The 23,003-nt window shown below is 42.7% G+C and overlaps 2 protein-coding genes across 5 annotated transcripts; one reads left to right on the forward strand and one right to left on the reverse strand.

Annotated features, from left to right (window-relative positions):
- The first annotated feature begins 922 nt into the window (after positions 1–922).
- LOC109902540 (chromatin assembly factor 1 subunit A) lies at positions 923–12,025 on the forward strand. Its single transcript, XM_020498969.2, has 16 exons — positions 923–1,251; positions 3,864–3,914; positions 4,188–4,822; positions 4,981–5,037; positions 5,160–5,404; positions 5,557–5,617; positions 5,745–5,816; positions 6,601–6,818; positions 6,976–7,150; positions 7,695–7,775; positions 7,909–8,013; positions 8,182–8,425; positions 10,202–10,343; positions 10,478–10,805; positions 10,906–10,993; positions 11,118–12,025. Exons 1-16 carry the CDS (start codon positions 1,119–1,121, stop codon positions 11,231–11,233), a joined length of 2,751 nt encoding a protein of 916 aa, XP_020354558.1. The 5' UTR covers positions 923–1,118; the 3' UTR covers positions 11,234–12,025.
- A 13-nt stretch (positions 12,026–12,038) lies between these two features.
- On the reverse strand, positions 12,039–22,689 carry LOC109902541 (UBX domain-containing protein 6). 4 transcript variants are annotated; one of them, XM_020498971.2, is made up of 12 exons: positions 22,532–22,669; positions 22,268–22,378; positions 21,166–21,323; positions 20,956–21,026; positions 20,169–20,291; positions 19,879–19,976; positions 19,499–19,574; positions 18,744–18,828; positions 16,524–16,743; positions 16,230–16,360; positions 13,165–13,313; positions 12,039–13,067 (listed from the first exon to the last, which is right to left on the reverse strand). In XM_020498971.2, exons 2-12 carry the CDS (start codon positions 22,348–22,350, stop codon positions 12,960–12,962), a joined length of 1,302 nt encoding a protein of 433 aa, XP_020354560.1. In that variant the 5' UTR covers positions 22,351–22,378; positions 22,532–22,669; the 3' UTR covers positions 12,039–12,959. The 4 variants fall into 4 exon arrangements, with proteins under 4 accessions (XP_020354560.1, XP_020354559.1, XP_031641941.1 ...); XM_020498970.2 differs by having other exon boundaries at positions 22,268–22,689; XM_031786081.1 differs by having other exon boundaries at positions 12,084–12,352; positions 22,268–22,648.
- Between the last annotated feature and the right edge of the window lie 314 nt (positions 22,690–23,003).

The raw sequence follows: 23,003 nt of genomic DNA on the forward strand, positions 1-23,003 counted from the left end.
ATTTTTCCTTTTATAGATTTCATTTCCCTCCTCAGCCTTACATCTTGTAGTTATTTTTTTAGTACTACATTGACATTGATCACTGCATTGTTGGGTGTAGAGTTAGCAAGAAAGGCATTTCACACTTGGGGCTCCTGAGTGGTGCAGTGGTCTAAGGCACCGCATATCAGTGCTAGAGATGTCATTACAGACACCCTGGTTTAAATCCAGGCTGTTCACAACTGGCTGTGATTGGGAGTCCCATTGGGTGGTGCACAATTGGCCCAGTGTCATCTGGGTTTGGCTGATGTAGGCTGTCATTGTAAATAAGAATTTGTTCTTAACTGACTTATCTAGTCAAACAAACATGACATCAAATTGTATTGGTCACATATTTAGTAGATGTTATTGCAGGTAGCGAAATACTTGCGCTTGGGAGCTAGAAGCAGAGCTGCCATATCTGTCAGCGCCATCTATCCAACGTGTGTCTTCTTGTCAGAGAGGTTTTGCCTTTTGTATTATTTTTCAGTTCTTCTAAATTGTCAACTGTTTTGGCATCATTTTATTTTCCCATTAAAACAATTAACTGACATTCAGACAGACATTCTGTTAATTTATTTAATATTGCATGCATGCAAGCTTGTATTTTGATTACTTCACAGTACATACATCGTTTCTGATTATCAACATGTTTAGAGTATTTACTGGTTAAACACACTGAGTGACTTTGTCCAATCACGACTTTATTAGAATTTGTTCCACGACACTATTCAGTGAAATCCAATCACTGATCGTACTCTCTTGAAAACAGAGAAAGCAACCTAATCATAAAAGAACAACATCTCAAAAGAAGGCGTGACTGACAAAATATCCAGAAAAAAACGTCTAGATCCCGCCCTTCGGTCGGGTAGTGATCCAGCGTTCTGGCCAATCAGCAAAGGATTCTGAGGACAGCGACACGCTCCCGCCAAATCTGACTGACGGGCGCGAGGCAGCAACGGGATCCATGCAAAGGGAGTGTGTGGGCGATGCGGCTAGAATAAAGTTAATTTAGTCTTAAAAGTAATAGAACCCAGTCATCGTTATATTTGCATGGTATTAGTGTTACTCTGGAAGACCTGTCAATATTGCTACTTCATATGGTTTTGTGTTATTGCAACGCTTTTCCGCACAAGGATATCAAAAGTGAGGGAAGTTCTCGGATGGTGATGCTGGCGGCGGCGGAAGATCCATCCGTGGACGGGCATTTAGCATCCACTCCACGGAGGGGAGGTAGCGACGATATTTTGCTATGTTTTAACCTTCAAATGTTTTGGGCATTTAGTTATCTGAGGTAGCTATATACTGTTTGACTTGCCTTTCTATACGACCACATAGCAAGTCAACACTAACTTCTGTCTAGCTAGCCAGTTTAGCTAACTAGCATGCTGTATTTAGCCAGCTAACTACTGTACTAGTAGCATGTTGTAACTAGCTAACCTCAAGTAAGGTTAGTTAGCTAACACTTAGTTGTTATCGTTGGCCAGACCCTCATAACATTCACAAGCTCGTAAGGTTAGTGTAAAGTGAGCTTTCATGTAACGTTAGCTAGCTACCCTTGAAGTTACCTTAGTTATTCTTTATAATTTATTAGTCAGCCAGCTTGGAAGCTAACGTCAGTTGGCTTTGATGTGATGAGTTGGTGCTAACCTTACTAGCTAGCTAGACACCCCATTGCCTTCAGCTAGCTAACGTTAGCTAATATGAACCAAAACACTCAATGATTTCGGTGGTTTTGCTGACCAGCTTGTTGATTGTCAGAATATATAGCATTTTAATTAGACATCGCGCCACACATTATCGTACTGTTACAAACTTTGCTTGCTAGCTAACTTAACTAACAAACAAGCATGTTTTTCTTTGAGGCAACCCCTTCTCTCCCCGCGGCGGTATGAGTGTAAAGTTAGCTATAGCAGGGCCTTTGCACTGGGCTTAGATTGATTCACCGAATGGCGGGAGAGCAAAGCTAACACCTCCCAGTAGTTTGCCCAACCACTTGTGCCATCGTCTCGTAACTAATTTTTACACTTGATTAAACATTTTATTTGAACGGCATCGATTGTCCTTTTACTTGGTTGGTGGCAAGTCTACATAACCTTTGATTGCTCCCTAGTTGACAAGTATTTATTACATATGTACTTGAATAACCTGGATGCATTTGTCAAACTAACAGTATGAGTAAACTAAGAACAAAGGACAAATGTCAGCTTATAGTAATAATACAGTTGAGTAGGGGATAAAGTAGTTGGTGATTAAGTCATGTGTAGTGGCTATTCTTGTGTTTGTCCTTTTGATTTTGGACATTTTATAAAGATACTGCACCGAATGCTTTCTTCTAGTAAGTGTTGTGCAACAAAGGGACTGGTAACATGTTTGCAGCTGGAGCCATTGTACTACTGCAATTATTGATAGTGAAGTAAAAGTGCATTGAAAAACAAATCCATCAACACAACAAAAATATAAGTGCAACGTTGCACAACACTTTCTGTTGGGGCCATGTTTCATGAGCTGAAATAAAATATCCTAGACATTTTCCATATGCACACACCTTATTTCTCTCAAATATTGTGCACAAATTTGTTTAACAGCCCTGTTAGTGAGCATTTCTCCTTTGCCAATATAATCCATCCACCTGACAGGTGTGGCATATCAACAATCTGATTTTAACAGTATGATCATTACACTGGTGCTCCTTGTGCTGTGGACAATTAAAAGGCCACTCTAAAATGTGCTGTTTTGTCACACACCACCACAGCTGTCAAGTTTTGATTGAGTGTGCAGTTGGCATGCTAACTGCAGGGATGTTCACCAGAGCTGTTACCAGATAATTTGATGTTAATATCTCTACCATACGCCGCCTCCAATGTCGTTTTAGAAAATATGGCAGTATGTCGAAATGGCCTCACAACCACAGACCATGTATAACCACACCAGCCCAGGACGTCCACATCAGGCTTCTTCACCTATGGGATTGTCTGAGACCAGCCACCTGGACAGTTGATGAAACTGGGCTTGCACAACTAAGTAATTTCTGAACAAACTGTCTCAGGAAGCTCATATGCGTGCTCATCGTCCTCACCAGGTCTTGACCTGACTGCAGTTTAGCATCGTAACCAACTTCAGTAGGCAAATACTAAACTTTGATGGCCACTGGCATCTTCACGGATGAATCCCAGGTTCATCTGTACCGGGCAGATAGCAAACAGAGTGTATGCTGTTGTGTGGGTGAGCAGTTTGCCGATGTCAACGTTGTGAACAGAGTGCCCCATGGTGGTGGGGGGGGGTTATGGTATGGGCAGGCATAAGGTACCAACAACAAACACAATTGCATTTTATCAATGGCCATTTGAATGCAGAGATACTGTCACGAGATCCTGAGGCCCATTGTCATGCCATTCATCTGCAGCCACCACATGTTTCAGCATGATAATGCATGGCCCCATATGCAAGTATCTGTACACTTCCTGGAAGCTGAAAATGTCCCAGTTCTTCCATGGCCTACATACTTATTGAGCATGTTTGGGATGCTCTGGATTGACGTGTGCGACAGCATGTTCCAGTTCCCGCCAATATCCATATACTGACCAGTTTTCTGATCTACGACCTTACCTTTTTTGAAGTTATCTTTTACCAACAGATGCATATCTGTATTCCAAATCATGTGAAATCCATAGATTAGGGCCTAATGAATATATTTAAATTGACTGATTTCATTATGAACTGTAACTCCAGTAAAATCTTTGAAATTGTTGCATTTTATATTTTTGTTCAGAAAATGTTTCATGACAGGAGAATGGTTGTGGGATTGTTGTCGTCTCATCTTCCATACCCTGTTTTGGTTACAGGTATGGATGGCAAAGTCAAATCCAGCAATGCTAACAAGAAGCTTGTTCAGGGTAAGTGAATCTGGTCTTTTGAATGCATATTAGATGGTTTTAATTTTCAAAAGGAGACTGATGATACATAATGCTATCAAACTATTTGAAACAATTCAATGAAATTCTAATTTAGTAAATTATATTTCAAATTAATCAAATTTGTTGTAATCATTTAGTGTCTTTGCTTTATCACTCAAAGCTATCATTATTGTTTGCCCAAAGATTTGTTAATATAACATAGATTTAGTCCAACTTAAACATCAGTGATGATAAAGGATATTTTCTCCTCAGCTCGTCTTCCATTCAAGCGTCTAAACCCAGAGCCCAAGGAGATCAGTGAGCCCAAAAGGACCTGCACCCTTTCCCGGCCTGGGCTCTCAGATGGGGAGAATGAATCCGATTGCTCCCCCCTACCTGTGCGCCATGGACCGGCCCTGGTTAACGGCCGTGGCCCCCTGGATGGATTCATGAGTCGCAGTACCCAAGCGTCCCCTGCCAAAAGCATAGTTATTGATCTCACTGAGGACTCCAATTCAACTGACCTTTTAAAGCAGCAACCTGCAACACCCATTGTTGCCTCGTGTCCTCCGACACAAAACAGCCACCTGAGCAAAACCCTAAGTGCTTTAACAGCCACCAAAACAGATCACACTGCCAAGACAGAGCCCATAGACTACAAGCTGGGGGATGAACAGAAGGATGGGGAGGAGGAGAAGGACAGGGGGGACACTGCATCCATCTCACAGCTAGACACCACACAGGGTTCTGACACAGAAGAAGAAGAGGAGGAGGATGAAGAACAAGAGGAGGCTGATATGTCCAGTCATGGGAATGAGTCCATGCTTTCTCCTTCATCCACCAGCTCTCTGTCAGCGGCCGAGAGCTCCCCAGAGGCTGCTAAGACAGACAACACTCCTACTGTCACAGTGAGTACAAAATGGCAATTAAATTCAATAAACACTCATTGTCAGCAGTGCTTTTTGAATAAATGTACATCAGCAAGCTCCTGTTAACTTTTCAAATCACTATTCTAAAATGAAAAATTATAAATCTATAGGTTACCTTTCTTCCTCTCTCTTTACAGGAGCCAAATACCACCCCTAAAATAGAGCAGAAAACTGTGAAAAGGAGATCTTTAAAGGTATAATTAGCGGCAATAAGTCACTTCAGTATTTGGCGTACTTTTGCATCCAAATGCCTATTTTTAACATCTTCATCTAGACACTCATCTGAAACGGAATTTGTGCTTTTTTCTCTCCATAGAGTTTGCAGGAGCAAGAGGAGAGGCTACACCAGCGCAAAGAGAGAGAGCGGCAGCGAGAGGAGGCTAAAGATGCTAAAGAGAAGAAGAAAGAGGAAGCTCGCAAACTGAAGGAGGAGCGGGAGAAGGAAAGAAAGGAGAAAAAAGAGAAAGAAGAGCGTGAAAAAAGAGATAAAAGGGAGAAAGAGGAAAAGGAAAAAGCAGAGAAATTAAGAGCGAAAGAGGAGCAACGCAAATCGAAGCAAGAGTGAGTGTTGCTTGATCAAAAACCAGCTAGCTACAGATCTGAAATGTCTTGTTACTTTTATATTGACTCTACTAGAAAAATTTATTGAATGTTTTTTTTTATTAAAGCAAATGTAATCCTTGCAATTGACATTCACATATAATTTCCCCCAGGGCAAAACTTGAAGAAAAGAGAAAGAAAGAGGAGGAAAAACGGTTGAAGGAAGAGAAGGATGTGAGTTTATAATTTTGTTTCTATTCTCTAAAATTAAATGTAATGTCTGACACTGACATTTTTAAGCTTGACAATTGCCACTTAATTGTAACAGACCTGAAAATGCATCTTAACATTTTCTATACAGAGGCTCAAAGCAGAGAAAGCCGAGATCACACGATTTCTACAGAAACCCAAGACTCCCCAGCAGGCCACAAAGGTAAGATTCCTCTGACTGGATTGAACAAGAAGAAAACAAAATAGAAATCACAAAATGGTGGTGTTCATTTAATGTTATCAGGCTAGTATCAGCTACATTTATGCCTTTACTAGACTATGGGAATATTTTATATATGAATGCTTCCGCTCAGTGTTTGAGATCAATTGACACACTTTACCATGGCACTTTGAGATGTATTTTAAACTGCAAAACCCTTACGCACCACTGCACTTTGTGTACCAGGGTTGGCTGGCCTTCTAGTCACTTGTATGTTCAGTCACTGGTATACTTTTATTTACAAAGCCATTTTGGGTTTACTACCTTTTTTATTTGTGCATTTTTATTGTTCAGAAATGTGGTGGGTACTCTCTTTGTTCGCTGAACTTTATCCTGCTAACTGTTCCAAATGTCCGAACTGAATTTGGTAAAAGGGCTTTTATGTACTCTGTGCCATCGTCTTGGAACACCTTACAAAATACTTTTAAACTGGAAGAACTTGTCCCGATTGGTGTTTTAAATTCACTGATGAAGGGTTTTGAGGCTGATTCCCTGACCCGTCAATGTTTTTAATTTGCTGTTTTATACTCTTGTGAATTCAATAGTTTTTACTAGATTACTTGTAGTTTTTCATGTTGTCTGTCTGTCCATTTGTTTTTGTAATGACTTGGTGCTGCCTATCTTGGCCAGGGCGCTCTTGAAAAATAGATTTTAATCTCAATGAGCCCTTCCTGGTTAAATAAAAAAAAAAGTTAAACTTTTCTTACCTTTGCCTCTCCTCCTTCAGACCCTTGCGTCTGCCTGTGAAAAGTTTGCCCCGTTTGAGATAAAGGAGCACATGTGTCTGGCGCCGCTGACCCGAGTCCAATGTGCGGAGGCGGTCCTGGAGGAACTGGACAGGTATCTGGCTAAACCTGATGGAAGCCTGGATGGCCTGAGTGACTGGACCAAAAATAAGCCCCGCAGATCAGGCCAGACCAAGCCCAGAAGCACATACCCTATGAGGTGAGACCACCACACCCTTAAAAAAATCAGCGGTGACTTGAATTACTGAAGTCTTCAAATTTTGTGAAACTGAAGAATCAGGGATTCCTACTGGGAAGAAGCCATTTTCTATACTTTCCTATTTTGACGTTGGCCCCTATTTCTGTTGTCTGCATAGGGAGTGTATGGCGATGGTGGTGGAGGGACCCAAACCGGATGGTGTGCCTGACAGGCAGCACTACGGCCGCATGAAGCTCCTTCAGTTCCGTGAGAACTACCGGCCTGCCTACTGGGGCACGTGGAGAAAAAACAGCCCCCACATCTCCCCTCGCTGCCCTCTCAGACAGGACAAGGTGAGGCTTCCCTCATTCTCTGACCATGATCCTTTTCAATCCTTTCACTTCTTTACTTATTAGTTTCTGCCATATTACAATCGATAGTTACAAATCACGATATATCCATGTTTGACTCAAGGTTTAGATTAGTAATTGTTTTTTATTTTTATTGTTTTTTACCTTATGTATCATTAGCTAGCGCTAGTCAGATGTACCTGCGCCAAAACTCTGGTATTTTATTTTTCATCCTATAGCTTGTTCCCATCTTTTTAAATAATGAGCCAACATGTTTTCAGCACATATTTCCCTGACTGATCTCAACTCGTTTTGTCATGCTCTCTTGTCTCTCTGCAGCAGACATATGGGGCGCAATCATTGAATCGCAATACATATAGAATTGTGATAATCGCAATGCATATCATATCGGCGCCTAAGTTTTGTGATATCATATCGTGAGGTCCCATGGTAATTCCCAGCCCTAACTGGTGGTGATGTCAGTTGTTTTGTGACTTCCATGTTTCATGCACTTTCTATGTAGGACTAAAGTCTGTGTTTCCTCTAGGACCTGTTGGATTATGAGGTGGACAGTGATGAGGAGTGGGAGGAAGAGGAGCCAGGAGAGTCCCTGTCACACAGTGAAGGGGTAGGTCTCTTTTTCAATACACTTCTGTCACAGCTTTTGATGCTCTGTTCTGTTTGATATCAAGATTAGCTCATTGTTGTAAACTGAATCATTCCAGCTGATTGTGAGGCCCTAAACTGACTTGTTTTTGCAGGAGGATAATGATAATGATGGAGGGGAAAATGATGACGATGATGAGGATGGTTTCTTCGTACCACATGGATACCTATCAGACGGGGAGGGGGCATTGGAGGAAGAGGTACTTTCAATTGCTCTTCATTCCTTATTCATGTCTTTATTTACTGTTCTTTTCCAGTGGACTGGTTTGACTAATGATTGACGTGCTTTACATTGTAAGGGGTGGAGACATTATCCACGGCTTATTTTTAGCAACTTATTTGCTCCTATACCTGTGGTGTGAATCCAGGAGGGTGGCGACCCAGAGAAGCAGAAGGTGCGTCAGAAGCTGAAGGCCCGGGAGTGGGATGAGCTGATGGCCAAGAAGAAGGTGAAGGTGCTAGAGGCTGTGGTGAGAGGCTGTGTGTGGGAGGGACAGGGTCCCCATCTGGAGCTCTTGCAGCAGTTTGCGGTGTGCCTGCTGGAACCCCTGCCCAAGCCAGAGTCCTCCACCCCAGAGGACAACACACAGAAACTACAAGAAGATGAGCAGCGTGAGTACATTCTTATGCCTGGGGGAACATCACGCAGGTAAGAGGAGTTCTTTTGTCTCTGCAGTATTGTCTTTTAGAACCTTTTGGGCCTTAGAGGTGACAAGGCTAAGTGATCATCTGAGTCATGTTTTACTGACTGAACCGTGATGAAATGTAGGTCTTGGTTTGCATGGAAAAACTGACCGGGTGTGCTTGTCTTTGATATGCTTATCTGTGTTCTTACAGAGTGATGAACATTGGTAATTTGGTTGAGCCATGTGCTATTTTAATAGTGTCACTAGCTAGGTTTCCATCCAATTGGCTAAAATATGCATGAAGAAAATGTGCATTTTCCCGCTGGTGGTGTATCCACCAAACGGACTTGTTGCAGAAAATATGTGCATGATGACGTAGTGCACACAATATACTTTTTTCGTGTTAGTTTTCATGTACCGAATACAAATCTAAAGTTCTGTGTGTTTCCATCGCACTTTCAACTCTACTGATAGTTTTGTCACATACTGTTGTGTTAATTAGCAAATGTACCTACTCTGGTCTTGGCACCTGTGCTCAGCTCACAAATACACTGCAGGTAGGCTAGTCTACATGATGGCATTATTATTGGAAAGGAGCATCAAGGTCACTGTGCGCTTTCACCACTGAAGTTCATCAGAACTGATTTAGTTTGTCTAATAAATGGTTTCCCAGGTTGTAGTGAGAGGAAAACACACCATATCATCACGTGACTACAAGTTTACTTCGATATGATTGTTATATCAATATTTTCACATAAAGGCATTTCCACCGCCGTTTCTCGCGTAATACATTTTACAGACAAATATCCCCACCTCTTATTAACTATCACCAAAACAAAAGCTAGACAGTCAGGAAGAATTGAAATCAAATTTATTATTATTTTTTTACCCTTTTTTCTCCCCATTTTCATGGTATCCAATTGTTTAGTAGCTACTATCTTGTCTCATCGCTACAACTCCCATGCGGGCTCGGGAGAGACGACGGTTGAAAGTCATGCGTCCTCCGATACACAACCCAACCAAGCCACACTGCTTCTTAACACAGCGCCATCCAACCCGGAAGCCAGCCGCACCGATGTGTCGGAGGAAACACCTGGCAACCTTGGTTAGCGCGCACTGCGCCCGGCCCGCCCACAGGAGTCGCTGGTGCGCGATGAGACAAGGATTTCCCTACCGGCCTAACCCGGACGACGCTAGGGCCAATTGTGCGTCGCCCCACGGACCCCTGGATAGCTTATTTTGACGGCAAATAAATTGATGGCAAGGAAATATAACCCGATAAAGGTAAAAATCTTTAGTGTGGCCCTCCTGACCTCGTTAAAGACCGAAAGCGGCACCACGGGGCAAAATGAGTTTGACACCCCTGGTCTACACCAAATCTATCTTTTGATTGTGGTGGTGGATGTAACACCCGAGACTGATATGAGATGTACCTGTACTCATCATGAAGCACTTATTGATAGCTCTCTAGACTGCAAGGGAGACATCTAAACTTAAGACCATTCACAATCACATAAGAGATCTGTATTGTTTTCAGACCAGCTTTATATGCGGCATCGACGTCGCCTAGTATTTACTGTGCTACAAGTGATTGTGAACTGTCAACACTCTTCATGGCTGACCTGAGTTGCTCAATAGCTGCCTGGGGGAGTATCTGTTCATATTGAATGGCGCCTTCTGCCCAAACCTTGCGTGAATAAGCCTAGATGTAGAATGTGTTTTAAAAAACCTTCCTATCTCCCTTCCCAACCCATATATTCAGTGCTGTTCCAGTTGTTGCCCCTGCTACATGGAAATGTGAACAGTAATAAGGTGATCATCACAGAGTTCCAGGAGTTTTGTCGCCAGCAGTTGACCTCGCCCATCTCCAGCCCTCAGAACTCAGGAGACAACATCCCCACCAGGTGACTTCAAACCTGATTTACTTAAAGCTTGCTATTTTACAGAATTAGTCAAGTCATACTAAACTTGTGCAGATGCTGTATAAAAGTATTCATTTTTCATTACTGAAATGGTCTCCCATCTGCTTCTGCTCTAGGGTCCGTCTAAAGCGCCTTATCAAGGGGAATGCTGTGTATGAGAAGCGCTCAGCCTTCAGACGCTGCTGCTGGTACGTCAAATCAGACGTCCTGGCTCGCTTCATCCAGGAGGCCCTCCCTGTACCCTGCCAGTGGAACTACCTCACCTCAGGGACCCATGTGCCCCGTGAAGAGGCCCCAGCGGCCACAGGCTCACAGGGCAACTCCCCAACCACCCCCCAGGCCTCCCACACGCCATCCTCCAAGACCCCCTCCTCCAACAAGAGGAAGAGTGCCGGCAGCATGTCCATCACCAAGTTCATGAAGAAGGCTGCTGACCCTGAGCAGGTTGGACACGTCTGGTGAAATCTTAATATGAAGTTGCTTTGTTCTGATCCTATTGCTTTGACTGTTATTTCAGATTCTAATGAGTACTCCTTTTTTTCAGGTGGAGGCGATGAAGACAGATGGGTTCCAGGCAGACACAGAGGAAGATGAGGATGAAGCAGACTGCGTCATAATCAGCACACAGAAAGGTCAGTTTCCTGGCATTTTGTCTGCCTTTAGACAGGAGTTAAGTGGAATTAAGAGACAGGGTAATAGTTTGTCCTAGATATTTCTAGGAGGGGAGGCATTGACAATGAATGCCTTACTCTGCAGGATCTTCCAGAAAAGATACCTCCCCCAAAGAGAACGAGAGCACAGAACAAATGGAGGTGACTCCCTCTGACACAGCTGCACTCTTCTTGCCTCGGGCCACTCCCACCCTGGCCTAAGGACTGCCCCCTGACTCTGGGTGTGTGCGTTTGTCAGAAATAGAATCAGGTCTTCAATCAAGATAACACACTGGTAGTGGCACATATGCCACCCACACGGTATTACAACCCCACTTTGCTCCATTAAGTACCAGACAGTGCCTGTAAAAAGGAAAATGTCTGACAAATAAACTCATTGGTGTATTTTGTTCCAATGTTAAACCATTCATTACTTGGTTCAGTTGGAATGTCAGACATGTTTATATGGATGTCTTTGCTTGGTGAGGAGTTGGATGGCTCAGACAGTCAATGCTCTTCTACCACAGCTGATTGGGTGGACCAGTGCCCACTGAAGTAGTTGCTGTCTGCTTCACCGTAGGCCCAGTGTAACTTTTATATATGTATTTGTTTAAAAAAAATAAAAATACTTGAACTGATTGAATTCATTAAAAATAAATAATGATTAAATGTACTGCACTTTTATATGCCCTGCCTTATCTGGATGCCTTTATCAACACGCCACCACTCATCCATTCTTTCAAGAAGTACTTAATGTTTAGTTAATGGGTTTCATTCAATATGGCAAGTGCTGTTTTTCAGGCTGCTAACGTAGTGCTTATTGTACTATTCTAAACCTCCATTTTTTTGTTTGTTAATAATGGTTGAGGTGGAATAGTAAATGGCTGTCCAATATTAAAAACTTTGCGGTTTGCCTTACATTTTTGTGGCAGAGAATGCTCTCCTGTCACAACTGTTGCAGTTATGATTTAAGGTGTCTCAATTTCTTTAAATAAAGCATTATTTAAAAATGAACATGCTTTGTGCAGCCATTTGCAAATCATGTTTACTTTTTTTATGGGGGATACAGCAATATCTTGATGCAACCTTCATCTTTATTACAGGCAGGTTTAAAAGCAACAAAACATGACTGAGCTTTGATACCTAGACAGAGCATGACCTTCATTTTCTAGTTATTCTTAAACAAGGTTAGGAAAACATTTTGTAGTACATTTGCTAATTGCTGCTGTTCATGTCTGGACTGAACTGAAACATTGGAGGTTCCGCCTCAACGCACACAGAAGCAGTTGACGTGCTGTGAGGAGAGGTAGGTTGTCATTCCAGCCATCACCTGGGATAAGCCTCAGCAAAAAAAAAAAAAGTTGGTTACATACAGTACAAACCAACCAAAATCACAGATTTTCATGCTGCTGAAATCAAATAACATTGATAATTTAGAAATATAATAGGAAATTACTCGAATGACTTACAAAACCCTCTTAACTTTTAAGGTACTGGTATAGCTTGCTGCTGTAACCTTAGTGTTAGTGAGGTCCAAAATATTACAAGTTCTCTTAAATAAAATAGCTTAACCGATATACATTGTCTGGCTCACAAGAACAGCAACTGAAACCTTAGCACTCGACAACCAGTCTGGTCACCACCACCCATTCGCTCATATGTAAAGCTAGTATTGTATGTCAGTATTTGTTGCGTAAGCAGGATGCACATTGAAGCGGAGCAGAAGGGTGACACTGACAACAGGATCTCATACCATGCTGAGCTCTCTGTAGGAGTAAGGAAGCCATTTCAGATCATCCTACATTCAAGGTACAATACAAAAAAACACTGCATGGCATTATGTCTCCTCTTAGAAACCCCTGTTAATGTTTCCTTTAAAGGATTAGTTGTGTATTTCTACAGCCTTTGAAATGTGGTTTGGGGATAAAGGTGGAGATGCAGGGACAGTTCAGCCAAGGGTTTGAATATTCTTCAGTAGCACTGGCTTGAGGAGAGCAGCAGAAATGTCTGCTTGCACTGCGGCATCCCAAGAAAATGTCAGCAGAACCGCAGGGACCTCCGAGAGAGAGAGGCATTAGTCAGCACCTTTGTACAACAAAAGTAAATTGGTTGCATTGCCTGATATTTACATTTCTAAAAAAGTCTCTGCTTACCAGGTTACATTCATTCAGGGCCAACTCTTGGGCCTCCCGGAGTTTGTGTCCTCCTGGCGCCACCAGCTCAAAGGGCTGCCAGCCGTCCACCAGGGAGTCCCGCACAAACTGGAAGAGCACAGACACCTTGTCCCAGGCCAGGAAGGTGCCTGAAGGGCAAAATATGTGAAAATGGAGGCACTGTGCTTTTACAGCATTATCCACTAGCGTTGCTGCAGGCAGAAAATTCTACTAAATGTTCTGTATTTGACCCAAGCGGTCTCCAATCAATGTTTGATTGTGCATGTGAGTTTGGAGCATAACTCTACAAATCTTAAATCACCCAAAACCTATTATTTGTCAGAAATACTATTTGTAGATCAGTGATCCTACACCTCACTTTGTTCAAGCTGATTCGCCAACGGACTATGGCAGTTACAATGTAACGCAGTTTGTGAGTTTTGTGCAATTAAGGTTCAGAGCTACGAGTCCTACTGCCAAATTAATCTAAGAATGATTGTCAGTGTCAAGTTATAAGCACCCCAATGCATTTGACTGGTGAATACCTACAGTACACCAGCTGTTGGAAACCCTAAACATTCTTTGCTCAAATGTTTATAGGGTACAAGTAAAAGGTTTGGACACACCTACTCATTCAAGGGTTTTTCTTTATTTTTACTATTTTCTACATTGTAGAATAATAGTGAAGACATCATAGCTATGAAATAACACACATGGACTCATGTAGTAACCAAAACAGTTAAATCAAAATCTGTTATATTTGAGATTCTTCAAAGTAGCCACCCCTGGCCTTGACAGCTTTGCATACTCTTGGCATTCTCTCAACCAGCTTCATGAGGAATGCTTTTCCAATAGTCTTGAAGGAGTTCACACATATGCTGAGCACTTGTTGGCTGCTTTTCCTTCACTCTGCGGTTCAACTCATCCCAAACCATTTCAAATGGGTTGAGGTCAGGTGATTGTGAAGGCCAGGTCATCTGATGCAGCACTCCATCACTCTCCTTCTTGGTCAAATAGCATTTACACAGCCTGTGGGTTTGTTTTGGGTCATTGTCCTGTTGAAAAATAAATGATAGTCCCACTAAGTCCAAACCAGATGGGATGGTGTATCACTGCTGAATGGTGTTGTAGCTATGCTGGTTAAGTATGGCTTGAATTCTAAATAAACCACGAACGTGTCACCAGCAAAGCACCCCCACACCTCCTCAATGCTTCATGGTGGGAACTACACATACGGAGATCATCCATTCACCTACTCTGCGTCTCACAAAGACACAGCGGTTGGAAACAAAAAGTTCAAATTTGGACTCAGACCAAAGGACAGATTTCCACTGGTGTAATGTCCATTGCTCATGTTTCTTTCTTATTATGTGTCCTTTAGTAGTGGTTTCTTTGCAGCAATTCGACCATGAAGGCCTGATTCACGCAGTCTCCTCTGAATAGATGATGTTGAGATGTGTGTTACTTGAACTCTGTGAAGCATTTATTTGGGCTGCAATCTGAGGCTAGTAACTAATGAACATATCCTCTGCAGCAGAGGTAACTCTGGGTCTTCCTTTCCTGTGCCAGTCCTCATGAGAGACAGTTTCATCATAGCGTGATGGTTTTTGCAACTGCACTTTTTTATTTGATCTTTATTTAACTAGGCAAGTCAGTTAAGAACAAATTCTTATTTACAATGATGGCCTAGGAACAGTGGGTTAACTGCCTTGTTCAGGGGCAGAACAACAGATTTTTACCTTGTGAGCTCAGGGATTCGGTCTAGCAACTTTTCGGTTACTGGCCCAACGCTCTTGAAGAAACTTTCAAAGTTCCTGAAATGTTCTGGATTGACTGACCTTCATGTCTTAAAGTAATGATAGACTGTCGTTTCTCTTTGCTTATTTGTGTAGTTCTTGCCATAATATGGACTTGGTCTTTTATCAAATAGGGCCATCTTCTTTATACCACAACTACCTTATCACAAATGTATTAAGGAAATTAATTCCACAAATTAACAATGCACACCTGTTCATTTAAATGGCTTCCAGGTGACTACCTCATGAAGCTGGTTGAGAGAATGCCAAGAGTGTACAAAGATGTCATCAAGGCAAAGGGTGACTTCTTTGAAGAACCTCAAATATAAAAAAAGATGTTGATTTATTTTTATTTTTTTAGTTACTACATGATTCCATATGTGTTATTTCATAGTTTTGAGGTCTTCACTATTATTCTACAATGTAGAAAATAGTAAAAATAAAGAAAAACCCTTGAATGAGTAGGTGTCCAAACCTGACGTACAGTCTATCACAGTGCCATCCGTTTTGTCACTAAAGCCCCATATATCACCCACCACTGCGACCTGTATGCTCTAGTCAGCTGGCCCTCGCTACAGATTCGTCGCCATACCCACTGGCTCCAGGTCATCTATAAGTCTATGCTAGGTAAAGCTACGCCTTATCTCAGCCCACTGGTCACGATAACAACACCCACCCGTAGCACGCGCTCCAGCGGGTATATCTCACTGGTCATCCCCAAAGCCAACACCTCCTTTGGCCGCCTTTCCTTCCAGTTCTCTGCTGCCAATGACTGGAACGAATTGCAAAAATCGCTGAAGCTGGAGACTTATATTTCCCTCACTAACTTTAAACATCAGCTATCTGAGCAGCTAACCGATTGCTGCAGCTGTACCTAACTCATCCCCGTATTGTTTTTATTTTATTTTCTGCTCTTTTGCACACCAGTATTTCTACTTGCACATCATCATCTATCACTCCAGTGTTCATTTTCTAAATTGTAATTACTTCGCTACCACGGCCTATTTATTGCCTTACCTCCTCACGCCATTTGCACACTTCTTTTTTTCTATTGTGTTATTGAATGTATGCTTGTTTATTCCATGTGTATCTCTGTTGTTGTTTGTGTCGCACTGCTTTGCTTTATCTTGGCCAGGTCGCACTTGTAAATAAGAACTTGTTCCCAACTAGCCTACCTGGTTAAATAAAAGGTGAAATAAAATATAGATATTTTTTAAACTCTATTTCTGCGTATTGCATTAAAGTAGGTGTTTGCTGGCAGATACAGACCCTGCAGTATGTTTCCATCAGGCAGTCGTATTCTCAGCAGGGTGTAGTTGTACTTCCTCCTCTCCCTCTGCTCCTCTCTCTCCCGCATGGCTTTGGTACGCAGCATGTTGGTCTTCTCCACCGCCTCGCTCCTGAATACCACACACAACCACCATGACTTTATCTTACAAACAAAATGGTCATAACTGGAACAAACCACCCAACAATAATACACATGTCATGTGCACTAACGGAGTGTACCTTACACAATAACAAATACAAGTAGTATCAGTGCCATCAGTGAGTTGTCCTTACTTTTGCTGCTGCTCCCTCTTGAGCTCCTCTGCAGTGAGGTTGTAGAACTCTGGGGGTAGTTCGAAACGCATGGCGTTGGAGGAGGGTCTGAAGGTCTGGGGCTGGTGGTCCAGCTGGGCTCTGACTGGCTCTCCCCTTTGCAGCCGGTCCATACTCTCCTTCATCACCTCCAGGGCCTCCGGGTCATGCTCCATCAGCACCAGGAACTCTTCACTCTCCTCTGGGAAGGCAAGATGAATCCGCAATTATTATCCCGTGTACCACTTACAGCAGTGGTTGTCAACTGGTTTTGTATTTGGATCCAAATTGAATCAGGTTGTCTCGATCCAATATTTGCGTCGCTTTTTGTTGTTGATGTTGTCAAAGATGCAATCTGGAAAACTATTTTGATAGTAAATGTAGCAATTATATGACAAGGGAACAACAGTCCCACTGTTTTCATTGTCAATAATTCCATTTTGCACATACAGTTGAAGTCGGAAGTTTACATACACTTAGGTTGGAGTCATTAAAACGAGTTTTTCAACCACTCCACAAATGTCTTGTTAACAAACTGTAGTTTTGGCAAGTCGGTTAGGACATCTACTTTGTGCATGACAAGTAATATTTCCAAAAATTGTTTACAGACATATTATTTCACTTATAATTCACTGCATCACAATTCCAATGGGTCAGATGAAGAATGTTAAGCTCACTGGTTTGAGACCAAAAACCAAATCTGCTAAATAGTGCTGCTAATAACTCTATATTGAAAATACTGTGCGAAAAATTGTTCAGAGGATAAATTATGAAAAAAATGATAGGTTTCTTACAATTTTTTTTACCCACTTTCTTCCTGGTTTTAGTTTTGACTAGAGTATAACATACACTACATTACCAAAGGTTTGTGGACACCTGCTCGTCGAAAATCTCATTCCAAAATCATGGTCATTAATATAGAGTTGGTCCCTCCTTTGCTGCTATAACAGCCTCCACTCTTCAGGGAAGGCTTTCTATTAGATGTTGGAACATTGCTGCAGGGACTTGCTTCCATTCAGCCACAAGAGCATTAGTGAGATCGGGCACTGATGTTGGGAATTAGGCCCGCAGTCAGCATTCGAATTCATCCCAAAGGTGTTTGATGGGGTTGAGGTCAGGGCTTTGTGTAGGCCAGTCAAGTTCTTCCACACCGATCTCGACAAACCACTTCTGAATGGACCTCACTTTGTGCACGGGTGCATTGTCATGCTTAAACAGGAAAGGGCCTTCCCCAAAATGTTGCCACAAAGTTGGAAGCACAGAATCGTCTAGAATGCCATTGTATGCTGTAGTGTTAAGATTTCCCCCTGGAACTAAGGGACCTAGCCCGAACCATAAAAAACAGCCCCAGACCATTATTCCCCCTCCACCAAACTTTACAGTTGACACTATCTGTTCGGGCAGGTTGCATTCTCCTGGCATCCGCCAAACCCAGATTTATCCTTCGGACTGCCAGATGATTCATGATTCATTACTCCAGAGAACGTGTTTCCACTGCTCCAGAGTCCAATGGCAAGCTTTACACTACTTCAGCCGACACTTGGCATTGAGCATGGTGATCTTAGGCTTGTGTGTGGCTGCTCGGCCATGGAAACCCATTTCATTAACCTCCTGTTGAACAGTTATTGTGCTGACGTTGCTTCCGCAGGCAGTTTGGAACTCAGCAGTGAGTGTTGCAACCAAGGACAGACGATTTTTATGCGCCTCAGCACTCGGTGGTCCCGTTCTGTGTGCTTGTGTGGCCTCAACTTCGCGTCTGAGCCGTTGTTGTGCCTAAACATTTCCAGTTCACAATAACAGCACTTACAGTTGACCGGGGCAGCTCTAGCAGGGCAGAAATTTGACGAACTGACTTGTCGGAAAAGTGCCATCCTATGACGGTGCCACGTTGAAAGTCACTGAGCTCCCCGGGAAGGCCCTTTTACGGACCATGTTTGTCTATGGAGATTGCATGGCTGTGTGCTCGATTTTATACACCCAACAGCAATGGGTGTGGCTGAAATAGTTGAATCCACAAATTTGAAAAGGGTGTCCACACACTTTTGTATATATAGTGTATTTAAATAAAAATACTCAGACACTCATTTAAAACCTCCCGCGACACACCAGCTGAGAATCGCTGCCCTTTAGTATGCCTCTGCAGAAACATACTAGGTCACACAGACAATAGGATGCACAGATTTTGCATTTGGATGGGTTTACCCTGTCCCTCCACATCCAGCATGATGCTCTGAAAGCCCACAGCCTGCAAGAACTCCCGACTGCCCTCCACAGTCTTCACCTTCTCCTAAGGAGAGAGAGAGCGAGATCAGAGAGAGAGAGAGAGAGATCAGACAGGGAGAGAGAGAGAGAGAGATCAGACAGGGAGAGAGAGAGAGAGAGAGAGAGATATCAGACAGGGAGAGAGAGAGAGAGAGAGAGAGAGAGAGAGATATCAGACAGGGAGAGAGAGAGAGAGAGAGAGAGAGAGAGATCAGACAGGGAGAGAGAGAGAGAGAGAGAGAGAGAGAGATCAGACAGGGAGAGAGAGAGAGAGAGAGAGAGATCAGACAGGGAGAGAGAGAGAGATCAGACAGGGAGAGAGAGAGAGATCAGACAGGGAGAGAGAGAGAGATCAGACAGGGAGAGAGAGAGAGATCAGACAGGGAGAGAGAGAGAGAGAGATCAGACAGGGAGAGTGAGAGAGATCAGACAGGGAGAGAGAGAGAGAGAGATCAGACAGGGAGAGTGAGAGAGAGAGATCAGACAGGGAGAGTGAGAGAGAGAGATCAGACAGGGAGAGTGAGAGAGAGAGATCAGACAGGGAGAGAGAGAGAGAGAGATCAGACAGGGAGAGTGAGAGAGAGAGATCAGACAGGGAGAGTGAGAGAGAGAGATCAGACAGGGAGAGAGGTGAATGGACCACACCGATAGAAAACATTGAGTCTCACATTACCCTCCTTATGACTCAAATGTACCTGGAACACCTTGTTACTGAGTTTGATCTTCCTGTACTTCTCCTCTGTGGGGTTCTTACAGATGTTTTCAATGTACCTGACAGGATGGGAGAAAATTATGGGATGTCAGGACACTCATCGCATGAACTCTTGTCAACATGACAATGTAAATCACACATTATAGCAGGGTTTCCCAAACTCGGTCCTGGGCTCCCCCCTGGGTGCACATGTTTTTTGCCCTAGCACTACACAGCTGATTCAAAGAATCAAAGCTTGATGATGAATTGGTTATTTGAATCAGCTGTGAAGTGCTAGGGCAAAAACCAAAAACGTACAGTCAGGGGGGCCCCAGGACAGATTTTTTAGGAAACCCTGCATTATAGGACAGTTCCATTTCTCACTTGTTTATGATGTCCACTGCAGCCTTGACTTTCTCTCTGTCCTTGTTGAAGGTATGAACCATCATTATGGAAGCCTCCACTGCGTCCTCTTCAAACCGCTGTTGGACAAGAGAAGGTTTATCATGTGTATTCAGTCAGGACCATACTAATGAAAAAGGAGAGTTTGTGACAAATTAGTGTTTAGGCTTTTTACATCAATTCTTCATGTCAGTCAAAATCAGATAATGCAATCATGATTATCATACAATCATGACATCATATGACTTTAAAAAGAAGAATCACAGACCTACCATGAAAATAGCCTCTTTAATGTGCACTTCTCTCTCGCTCTTAGTTAAGGTGGCTCCAGTAAGCGGGCAGGTGAAATACACACCTGTTACTGAGAGAAATGCCGGATCCTTAACACTGGAGCCCTGCAAAAGACGACACATACTAGCTATAAATAACAACTCAATGGCAGTAGTGGCACAATAATTTGTATGTGAGCAACAGTAACATGCTGACCACACCGCTCGCGTTGGTAAATAAATGTACACATACATGTTATTCAATCATTGCACCCACACTTGTCGTGCACTTGTGACGCTTGACTCGCTGCAAGTCCCGCCTCTCCCATCTCCTCATTGGTTTTTAGCAGCATATACCCACATGGGTGATTTTAAGATGAACTGAGGTACACACTCCAGTCCAGTTGGTAGTGGTAATGCACCACAGATGGTTGCTAACTGCCATTTAAGTCAAAAGAAGAAGCCTGAAGGAGGAAAGATTAGTAGAAACTAACTTTACCCTTTTATCTGTGAATAATTGTCAGAGTAGAGGACCTTGTGCATTTCAGGTAAAATAACAACCCAATGTTAATATCCCAGGACAAATTAGCTAGCTAAATGTTCGCTAAATGTTTCATGCTTTTGAACCTGTCCCCAAATTAATATAGTCGGTTCAGAGTTTGTTTTGATATTTCAAACTGCGTGTCCTGATTGCATCTGGTGTGGGTGGACAAAATAAAGATGCGTGCGATGAAGTATGCGGTCTGGTCAGCATGTAAGGGAAAATGTATTCATGTAATGTATTCCTTGCCTCAACAGCTGTTATCTTTTCCTTCTCGGTCGCTGCTACTGCTGCAGCTTCTGCCTCAAGCTCTCTTTTCACTGTGGAGTGATAAATAAATAAAGACCATTAACCCACAACCCAGTTCTCCATTTCTGACCACTGATGTGAAACACCTGCACGGCTTTGACATCATCAGTCATTCAAGCAGCAGTTGTTGGATGCATAGGAATCGCTCACCCTGGAGCCGGATGGCATCCTGTGAGGTTTGTGCCCGTGGGCGTGGCTGCCCCTCGATCCTGGCCATAGCTGCAGCCCCTGCCTTCTGAGCTCCTTCAGTGGGAGCAGCATGATGGGGCTTGGCAGGGCCACTGTTCTGCACCACTCGGGGCTTGGAGCTGCAGGGAACAGAAGGGGACATGTTCACCATTTGACTGCACTTACACTGCATGCTGTGATGTATAAAGTTATTTGGCTTGTTAGCTAAACTCACAAGGGTTTGCATTTAATAGAACAGGCTATGATGATGTAGTCTGGCTGATACCAAACTCAAAGTCCTCCTGACTTCAGAGTCTGGAAAGGCTGTTTTGATTTTATTGGCAGGATGAGTTGATAATGAAGTGGGCTGTGCTTTTACTGTTTGGTTCTCCTCTGGCTCTTTATCACACCATGTGTCTGTCTTTTACGCCTGCTACATTAGGTTACTCTCAATCAAACATCCACAGAGAGCTGCCCCCTTCCTTTACATCTGTTACAGTTTCAAATCCAAACGAGAGGTCTCAAACATAGAATTATTATATTTTGTTCAACCCCCGAGGAATTTTTGTTGTTGTTGAGAGAACCAATCAATGCCTCCGCTCAATTACTGAGCGAATATCACATTAATAAACGGCCTCCTATCCAGACCAGTGAGTCACAGCTCTTCCTCCATAGATATCCTATTAAATTGGTCCGTGCTACCCGGGATGTCCCCATTGAAGTTGACACTCTAAATGGTTAGGATAGGACCGTCCCAAGGATAACGGAGAGCACTGACCCTATTATATTTGAATTTAATTAACGTTATAAAGTATTACAACTCCTGACTATGTCTTCCTCGCTGTGTGGTGGCGTAAACCAGGCAAATCTTACGATGATGCACCGTCCTGAACACTAGAAAAAAAACATAACAGAGCCCATCCAAGTCACGGGGAAGGCAACTTTACAAATCAGACATACCATATATTTGCGGTGTCGATTATATAAACATATTTTCAACAACTAAACTGTCAACAGCAGGAGCAAAGCAGTTAACGTTATCTGGCTCCGTTAGCGTGCTAGCTCACTAGAAAAGTTTGTTTACCTGCCGCCTTCTGCGAGTTTCTTTCCAGGCCCCGCTGACTTGAATTTTATATCTTTCTTTATGTCCTCGAAAAATTTCTTCATTGTTTACTGTTTTTCACAAGAAAATAACCTGAAACACAGCACAGCTGAATGAGAAAAGCTTAGTATATTCTTTACATCAAAATGCAAGGGTCGTTACCCCAGCCACAAAGTCATACTCCGCCTATTTCGACAATGTATTCTTAAATGTGATTTTAAACCTAACATTGAACCATTTTTTTACCTTATGCCTAACCGTAAATTAAGATCAAAAAGTAAATTTTGTTTTCATAAATTTTTACAATATAGCACATTTGGACTTTGTGGCTATGCTATCTAGTGGAAACACCGAAAGAAAGAGGAAACGGACGAGAAACGGGTCTGTCCACGAAGTAATGATACATTATGTACAGCGGCCTCTGGTGTCCTGGATGTACAATCATGCGGCTGCGTTCCAATTAAATAAATACGTTTTTCTCAATTGCGTACAAGCAATTTTGGGATCTATGTTGAAATCTATAGCAGAAGAGCAATTATCAAATGCTCAAATACATAAAAAGAACTTCTGATAATTGTATTGCCTTTGTACCCGACTTGTATATCTTAGACCATCTTTTTGCAAAACTTTAAATACAAATGTAATCAGTGAATACAAAATTCAGTGTTTAGCAGGGGCTTTTCTAGGATTTAAAGACATTGGGGGCATAGCCCAAAGC

This window comes from Oncorhynchus kisutch, linkage group LG13, assembly GCF_002021735.2.
Source record: "Oncorhynchus kisutch isolate 150728-3 linkage group LG13, Okis_V2, whole genome shotgun sequence".
Lineage (NCBI taxonomy): Eukaryota > Metazoa > Chordata > Actinopteri > Salmoniformes > Salmonidae > Oncorhynchus > Oncorhynchus kisutch.